The 9,429-nt window shown below is 26.9% G+C and overlaps 1 protein-coding gene across 4 annotated transcripts; it reads left to right on the top strand.

Annotated features, from left to right (window-relative positions):
- Positions 1 to 7,146: 7,146 nt before the first annotated feature.
- LOC118038135 (uncharacterized) lies at positions 7,147 to 9,204 on the top strand. 4 transcript variants are annotated; one of them, XM_073405765.1, is made up of 7 exons: positions 7,293 to 7,426; positions 7,654 to 7,717; positions 7,909 to 8,167; positions 8,286 to 8,322; positions 8,438 to 8,543; positions 8,627 to 8,737; positions 8,860 to 9,204. In XM_073405765.1, the coding sequence occupies exons 2-7, from the start codon at positions 7,694 to 7,696 to the stop codon at positions 8,977 to 8,979; spliced, it is 657 nt and encodes a 218-aa protein (XP_073261866.1). In that variant the 5' UTR covers positions 7,293 to 7,426; positions 7,654 to 7,693; the 3' UTR covers positions 8,980 to 9,204. The 4 variants fall into 4 exon arrangements, with proteins under 4 accessions (XP_034900320.1, XP_034900319.1, XP_073261865.1 ...); XM_035044429.2 differs by lacking the exon at positions 7,654 to 7,717 and having other exon boundaries at positions 7,147 to 7,426; positions 8,880 to 9,204; XM_035044428.2 differs by lacking the exon at positions 7,654 to 7,717 and having other exon boundaries at positions 7,147 to 7,426.
- Positions 9,205 to 9,429: the final 225 nt, after the last annotated feature.

Below are 9,429 nucleotides of genomic sequence, written 5' to 3'. Positions count from 1 at the left end.
AAAGATGTTATCATTGTTATACTAGTAAACATGGACTAAATTGGTAGGCATTCAGCAATCAAACTGAAGTCAGCAAATCATCAATTTTTACTTAAATTTAAGTAAATCCCAAACATCCACCAACCTAACTATGTAATATAACTAGCAAAAAAATCACTTTAAATAAATTAGACCTACATTACAGTTAAAAGACTAAAAATTACCACAAATCTATCTACTAATCAACTAAAAACTATATTAGACCCTAAATAACATAAAACAAGATAAACCCAACAAAAATTTATAAACTTTAACAAGGAATAATCTTAAGAAAACCAGCCTGAAATCCTCTTCGTATGTTGACTCCTGCCTAGCTCCATAGCTCCGATACTCAAAACAAGACTAGCATACCAAATAACCCCAATAAAAACCCACTTCCAAATTTCCATTTTGTTGCTTGTAATCCAATGAAATCACACAAATAAGGAACTTCAAAGAATCAGAGAGCAAGAAAGGCGGGATTTCTGGAGGATATGCCCACAAAGAAGAAGGCTTTTTTTAGCTTACGAGGATAGAGGAGAGATTTTTATTCTTCAGAAATATTATTACAGTTGAAATGTCACAAGAAGTAGTTAAGAGAGAGTTCTATATAAAAGAATCACAAGAAATAGAGATAGAATCAAAGATTTTGATAGGAGAGGCCAAGCAAATTGGCTTCAAGAACACATAATATTTTTTAAGGGTTTTTTTTTTCAAGGGTTTTTTTTTTATTAAGTTTTGTGAGTTGTTTGGTTTGATGGAAAGTTCATCTCATCACCAAACCATAGCCATGTTGTTCAACGATTCAACCTCCTTTTTTTTTCCCTTTATTTTAATTTGTTTTATTATTTAAAAGTTTTTTTAGATTTAAATAATTTGAGGATTTTGCAGTTGAAGCTTTATTGGTGCCAACAGTCCAATTAATTTAGTTGGCATTAATAAATTATTAATGTGGCTAATTAATACTTAAATGACGAGCAAAATGGGTGAATTGGGTCAAATTTGGAACAATATTGGTCAAAAAATGTTTAAACAGTATTTAATGGAATAATGCTCTAAATATAATTAATTTTTGATGTAAGATAAGAAAGTGCTATGTGATGTATGTGTTTTAAGGCATTGTGAATTTCTTTTTTATTTGAGAAATAAAAAAAAAATATGCTTAATAAATAAATGAAATGAAATGATGAATAAAAAAAGGTGTTAACTCTAATTGAATAATACAATTGAGAGCTAATGTTTATAGTAAAAGAAAAAAATAGATACAAATGCAAGTATTTTACACCAATATTATATCTTATTTTACACATTTTAATTTATTTTATATTAGAGGTTAATTTTTATTATTAATAAAAATAATTTTTTGTTTTTATAAGATTGCTATTAAAATATAACTCATTTATATATAAAAAAAACAATTGCAAACAAATTAAATAATTTCTTTGAAACATTATAAAATTAATATATATATATATATATATATATATATATATTTAAAAATACCAATCACCAATAAAAAAGGAAGTTAAGCCATACAATTTAAAAATTAAAAGGGAAAGAGTGTATTAATTAACATTTAAATAGGAAAATGCAATGAAAAAAGAGAGAGGTGTGAAGCACTATTATGCCTAGCAGGCAAGGCCAACACACCTAATAGGGCAGGCTTATGTGCCTGGTTAGCCACCAAAAAAGCCCAGATCATTATGATTTTTTTTAATCCATTGTAAAAAACAATTATAACAAGTGACAAGTTGTTTATTGCAGCGAAGGACCAATCACCTGATTTACTGGTTTTCAATTATATGTTAAAATATTTTTGATAAGTCAAAAGCTATATTGATTCATTTTAAGGTAGTCTAGATCAACACGTTTCTTTGTTTCATCTGTGCGGGTGCTCATAATCTTTCAGTGTGGTTCTTGAGTTTTCAACAATTTCTCTAATCTATTTTTGACCTTCGGTAGGATCATTTTGTAAATTTTAGATGTTTAATGAGTGTTTAAATTATTGTCAAAATTTGAATTTTTGATGGTTTGTAAGCATTTGTAATTTTTTGATGTGTGGATAATTAGTGAAAGAAGAGTGGATGTGTGTTTTTGCATGTTTTAAAAAGGATATTACATGGATTTTACAACAAATTTGTAAAATTTCAAAGTATTTTTGTTTATATTTTAAAAATATTAAAATTTATTTTTATAAAGAAGATTACAATATTAATTTTATAATATAAGGATAAAAAAGACCTAAAGGAGTTAATATCTAAAATTTTATTAGAGAAAATAATTTATTATTTTTCACTTTAATATAAGAATAAAAAAATTATATGAAGTTAATATCCAAAATATTATTGAAAATAATATAATTTATTTATTTATAATATAAAATAAAAAAAATTACAAGGAATTTTATCTAAAATACTATTTAAAATGACGTGATACCTAAAACTTATATATTAAAAATTGTATTTGTGATTTTTTTTTATAATATTTTTATTGAGTTCAAACTATATATAATAATTATAGTTATCCTTCTTTTCATAAAAATTACCAACCGCAAGATCACCTAGGGAAAAAAATCATTGCTGATTTTTGTCGATAATCTTATTTCCGTTGATAACCAGCCAAAGAAGGGATAACGATAAATAAACCATAAAAAAAGGTTTTATTTTCTTTTCTCTTTTCCCCAATCCTATGAGTATCCTCGTTTAATTATCCCTTTGAATGAATCAATGCTGGCTATATATATATATATATATAGTTGAATTAAAGTTTGGATGGTTGTACTGTATTAGCATAAATTTAATTATTTGATAAATAAATAAATAAAACTTAAAATTTCAATCATAACTAAATTGGTATACACCAACATTTCTAAAAAAAAAGCGATGCTGGCTAATTTTGTCTGAAAAACAAAAAAAATTGGTATACCACGTTGAGCCACAAGAGGGGCTAATTTGTTTTTTCTAGAATAAAAAAAAATATTTAGATTATATCAATGTTTTTCAAAAAAATAAAAAAATTTTTGAGTCGTTAACTTGAGTGGGTTCAATAAAATTATTTAATTTAATAATATAATTAAAAAATTAATAATAATTAACTATAAAAAAATAAATTGATAATATTATAATTAAAAAGAGAATAAAAAAAATATTCATTGAAGATCCACCACCGTTGTTTTCAGAATGGATTTCACTTTAGCACCAGAAAAAAGCTAACCAAGATGGTTATAACACTATTATAAAAGGCTGTATGATATTACACTACCATCAAAAGATATTGCACATACCGTAATAGCAACGACTGTAAAATAAACCAAGCAAAATACCATGAAACAAGCATTTCTTGTTTATATTTAATCAATAAATTTAATTTAATTTAATTAAAAAATAAAGTTATTTTTAAAAAGTTAAATTTAACAAGGAGCAATAATAATAAATAATAAAAAAAGATTGAGATAATTCAAGTCATTTTCAAAAACTAGAAAAACATCTTATAGAAAGTAAGTAAGAAAAGAAAATAACAAAGACTAATTTTCAATAAAATAAATGTGGAAGAATGAAACTAAAATAAAAAGAAGAAAAAAAAAAAACTAAGCAATCTCAGGCATTTCTCATACTTGGGTTAGTCTTTTAAATTTATAACCCATGAAATCTTAAATCCACGTTAAACCAAGAAGCTTATTTTCTAATTAATTTAATATTAAAGAGTAAAATCAGAAAAAATATTTACATCTAACAAATTCACCAAAGTATAACAAATAACAATAAAAAAAAAATATAAGAACCATATTTGACATATAAAAAAATTAAATTAAATGATGAGGGGTGAAAATAAAAAATAAATTCAATTAAGAAAATGATTCAAAACAAAATAAATAATAATAAAAAAAAAACAATGATCAAATCTGACAGATAAAAAATTGAAAGAGGATGAAGTTGAAAATAAATTTAATTTTATAAATCATTTCAAATAAAATAAATATTTATAAAGAAACAAAAAATAAATTTAAAGGAAAAGTAAATTAAATGGTTATTTTGAAAATATGGTGGTTAAAGCATTAAAATCAAGGAATAATGAAAAAATAATGAAAAAAAGTTGTAGCATCACGCTAGAGGTTCGTATGCTACAAGCATTGTCCAGAAATTGAGGAGTAGTTGAGACGATTTGAATGTTATTCTAAAAATTAGTATTTGATCATCGTACTGTCTTGTATGTGCTACTTAAATGACATGGTAAATATATGCATCAAACACCTTTTTATAATAATATTTATAATAAAAAAAATAAAATAAAAAATTCAAAATATAAAGATGAAAAAGCACATGAATTTTAGTTAAAGAATTCGTAATTTAAAAAAAAAATCAAAATGTAAAGATGATAAAGCCCATGAATGCTAGTTAAAGAATTTGTGATTTTAAGTTAGTTCAATATTTTTTGTTTTCAAGAGTAAATTAGTAATTTTACAGTGCTATATATATAATAATAATAATAATAATAATAATAATATAATAATAATAATAAGACCCTATTATCTCTAATAGACAAGCCATATGATATTCAATGAGGGAAAAATTATTAATTTACCATTCCAAATCACAATATAAATGTGTTTAGATCTACAGTTTCAAAGACACTTTTTTTTTTTTTCATAATGATTTCAATAAAAAAATTTATATTCTTATTTTTTTAATTCTCAATTAAAAACTTTCGTTAATTTTTAAGTTTTTTTGTCTTTATTTTCATCTAAATTATACTTTTTTAATAAAAACTGATGTCATTGTTTACCTTTAAGTATTCTAACATAAATCCTAAATCATTATTTGGGAAATTAAAGAAATTTAATAAAAAATTAGAATAAAAAATAACTCAAGTATAAAATTGATAATAATCTAATAAATATATTTGATATTTGTCTAAAAATTATTATTTAATTTGAAAAAGCTGCTTAGCTAATCAATATCATAAATTTTATGGTATTTAAACAGTAATCAATAACATTCAATTAGTTGAAGATATTTTTATTATTTTTTATGAATAATAAATTTTTATTATCTCTTCTATTTATATTTTTTTAAATTAACTAACAATATAACACTAATTAGAATTTAAATAACATAAGACTTTCCACGATTGCTCCTTTTTTATCATTATACAGTCCAATCCATGTAATTTGCTGGGAAGATATTGTTATCATTTTTTACAGGTAATAAATTTCACCACCTCTTCTAATTATATTTATTTATTTATTAATAAATTAATTAAGATATATCACTAATTACAGCTTAAATAACATAAGATTTCCTAGTAAAGTTTTTTTTTTTTTTTTTTAAAAAAAAAGCCCAGCAACTTCTTATCCATCTGCAAGGCATGGCAAAAGAGTACTTCATTTTGCCAATTCACATCGAACGCCATTATATAACTTGTGTTGGTGGTAATAAATATCGTTCATTTAAAATAAATTGTCGGTTAGTACGTGGCACCGAATACGTAAGCGGAGAAGGCGACCGAAGCTTGAATTCCCACCTAACCAAACGCAAGCAGCAAATTGATAATCAATTTCTCCACGCCAGCTGTCTATTATCGATGGAGACAATACAGTCTGCAGGTGTCTTTTCATGCCATATCTCTTCTTTCCATTATTCGATATTTGTATACGATAATCTGTCTCGATACAGTTTAATATTGTAATTAAGTTACATATATTTTAAAATTTTTAATTAATAATTTCTATTATTTTGATACCAAAATAAAAAATATTATTTTAATATATTTATAAATAAAAAATAATTTAAAACATAATCTTTGTTATACTTCCAAACAAGCTATATTTGTATTGAAGTGAGTGAAATGTGTAAGGTTGATATAATTTGGATATGTGATTATTTGACATGTGAAAATAAATAAGATTTGAGTTTGGCATGCATAATATAAGGATAATTTTAACCTATAGCATATTATTAAAATGAGTAATGCTAAAAAGAAAAATAACATGGAGTTATAATGATCGATCCCAGAACACATCATGAAGGCTACAAATTAGTATATGAAATAATTTATTAATTAGGACTCCAAAAGTCAAAAGTAATTTCAAGTGATAAATTATTGCCCGGATCTTGTTAACCATTTAGGAATATAGACCCAATTTATAACATGGAGTTATAAAACCAAGTTCACGTGTTGTATGGAATGGATATTGTTCCCACAAGGATCAAAATTAATAATTTATCCATTTATTGAGAAAAAATATTAAAAAATAGAGATTTATTTAATAAAGCAAACTTCCTTAATTAATCATCGCATCAACCTCTTAAAATTACCCTTTATAAAATACTAGTAATTTTTCACTCAATATATCCCAGTAAGTTAGTATCAAAATGATCCATCCATTTATTAAGAAGAGCAGAAACATAAAAAAAATACTTAGAGTTTGTTTATTTTTATGATTAAAAAATATTTTTAAAAATATTTGATTTTTTATATTTAAAATTTTTTTTTTTGTTTTGGCTCGGTTTTTTTCGGTTTGGGTTCGGTTTGAATTTTTTTAGTTTTAAGCTTATAAAACCGAACCGATTGGTTTTTTTTAAAAATTTTATTCGATTTTTTTCACGGTTCGGTTTTTTCAGTTTTTTTAATTTTTTTACTCACTCTTATTTCTTACTCATCACAAAATAAAATACAACTAAAAAGAATTAAAAGATGATCAAACATAATTGAATTGAATCTGATGGTGAGATTTATTATAAGTTTATTTGACAGTGTGTTAGTGGTTGTTTTTTAAATAGTTTTTCGTGTCAAAATGTATGTTAATAATTTTTTTTATTTTTTTAAAAATTATCTTTGATTTAATACATCAAACTAATTCAAAATATACAAATAATATTAAATTTTAATAAAAAAAATTAAAATTTTTAAAAATATTATTTCGATCACATTTTCCTTGTGATTTCCAAACGATTCTTGGATCGGGTCTTGTGTGATCTTATGCTGAAATCACAATAACTACTTTTCTTCTTTTTATTATTGAGTCTAGTATTTAATGAACATGTCACACCATTTGCTTTTACAGTACGACTATATTTTTTAAAATTTTGAATTTTAATATACTAACATAAAAAGAAATATCATAGCTCTTGGAAAAATAAAGTGATTAAGCAAACTAAGAGGTAACGTATCTAAGTGATCAGATAGGTTAGGGGGGGAGGGTATAATGAGTAAGGCAGAAGAGAGAAGGCTAGGTAGTGGATTGAACAGCATCTCCATGAACTGCCAAGAGATTATGGAGTCCAAGGAAACAACCGAGGATAAAGAAACTAGGAGGGAGCAACAAGATAACATGAAAAACAATTTGATGGAGCAAACTAAAATACCTCAAGTGAGAGCAATTGTTGAAAGACAGGATCCCTCTTCTAAGGTGATCTTTTTACTCCCTCTTGCTTCATTTTGCGTCATTTTTACTTGCAGCCGTTGATGTTCTTGTTATTCTTCCTAGACATAGCTAATTTATAATATTTGTCGATTTTTGACAATATTTCTCATCTATGTACGGAGCAACATAGCTACTAGACATCCTAAGAGGCGGCAATGACCATCCTATATATTTTTCAAGCCAAGCTCACTCAAATTATGTTACTGTCTCAGTTTTTTTGAGCTCTGCAGTCTTTCACCATTCTTGGTGGTGATGACAGTACTGGAAGCTGCAGTGGTCTGTGAACGTTGCTTTACTTTGTTCTTGTAATTATCGAACTCCCTGTTACCGTCATAATTTGTGACAGGTGGCGGTAACGTGGTGTGTGTATATATATATATATATAATATGTTTGATTTTTCTCAGAGTTGATCTCTTTATTCAATTGACAATGATCTTGGAATTTCTTATTTAAAATCGAGGTGCAGGAAGTAGATGACCTGACGATTAGAAGATTTTTGCGTGCTCGTGATTTAGACATAGGAAAGGCTTCTTCCATGCTCCTCAGGTACCTGAAATGGAGAAGGGAATTTGTTCCAAATGGTTCAGTTTCTCTGTTGGAGACGCCAAATGAAGTTGCGCAGAACAAGATGTTTCTGCAAGGATCAGATAAGAAAGGACGACCTGTAACAGTTATCCTTGGAGCTAAGCATGTTCAGAGCAAAGGAGGTCTAGAAGAATTCAAGCGTATGTACAGTTACCATCCAAGCCTTTAATCATCTGACAACTTGCAACAGATCCTATGATTTTTTTGTCTTAATTTATCTTTCAACTGAGACAGTTTTATCATTGCTTGTGCGTCTAGGTTTTGTAGTCTATGGTTTTGACAAGATATGTTCAAGGTAATTCCTTGCCAACCAGCCATTTCTGTCTTCGAAAAATATTGAAAACTGCAGATCAGTGCAGGACCTTGGCCGTAACATATTCTGATATATATATTCGACATTGACGTATCAGGATGCCACCAGGACAAGAGAAATTTGTTGTCATTGGAGACCTTGAGGGTTGGGGGTATGCAAACAGCGATATCCATGGATACCTTGCAGGTTTATCCATTTTGCAGGTTTTGAGCTCGACTACGCACCATTTTTCTATAGCTGATTGTAATGGTATTTGAATAGCGTGGCTGAAATTTCTCGAGTGCAGGAATATTACCCAGAAAGGCTTGCAAAGGTACTCCTTGTGCATGCTCCCTACATTTTTATGGCAGTGTGGAAGATTGTTTATCCTTTTATAGACAAAAATACCAGGAAGAAGGTAAAGTGTGTGCATTCATCTCGTATTCCTTTGACCAAAAACTGATCATATGCATGCAATCAGTTGAATAATTTATCTGTGTGTGGATTGCTAATGTATTGGAGTCCTGCATCTCTTCACAGATAGTATTTGTGGATAACAGGAAGCTGAAATCAACTCTCCTTGAAGAAATTGATGAGAGCCAGATCCCTGACATTTACGGGGGGAAACTTCCATTAATTCCTATCCATCAAAGCACGTGATGCAGCCAGCAAGCAACTGCAGGGAAACATGATCGGAGACCAATGTACCTTTACTATATTAATTTAAAGTCAATGCGGACCTCTTAGTGTTAGTTGGGAGGTCTTGCCACATTATTGTTCGTTGCCTTGCGGCTACCTTCAAGTTTCCACTTTAAAATAGCTAGACCTAATTAATGCATGATTTTCAAGTTTTCTAGCTTTGTTTTAATTAATTTAGATTTCTCATTGTCGGCATTATTATTATTTTTCTTGTGCATGGCAAAATAAACTATATTAACCTTGAAATTAGATAAAAAATTAACTGACAATGATTTTTTTTTTTTATCTTTTTATTTTTATAAGCACTTGGTAAAAAGATCTACTTGTCCTTAGAGTTTATATTCTTAAGCCTTAGGTCAAAGGGTATTTTAGTCATTGAACAACTAGTTTATTTTTTGTTATTATGTTGGG

This window comes from Populus alba, chromosome 17 (genome assembly GCF_005239225.2).
Source record: "Populus alba chromosome 17, ASM523922v2, whole genome shotgun sequence".
NCBI lineage: Eukaryota > Viridiplantae > Streptophyta > Magnoliopsida > Malpighiales > Salicaceae > Populus > Populus alba.
The sequence above is the reverse complement of the archived record's forward strand: the minus strand, read 5'-3'. Positions and strand labels throughout refer to the sequence as shown.

Bases quoted from the DNA above. Each gene is read 5' to 3' on its own strand.
- LOC118038135 (XM_035044428.2), top strand. From the start codon at position 7,223: ATGAGTAAGGCAGAAGAGAGAAGGCTAGGTAGTGGATTGAACAGCATC. The intron at 7,427-7,908 runs GTGATCTTTTTA...ATCGAGGTGCAG, and splicing joins GACAGGATCCCTCTTCTAAG to GAAGTAGATGACCTGACGAT. The intron at 8,323-8,437 runs GTAATTCCTTGC...TTGACGTATCAG, and splicing joins TTTGACAAGATATGTTCAAG to GATGCCACCAGGACAAGAGA.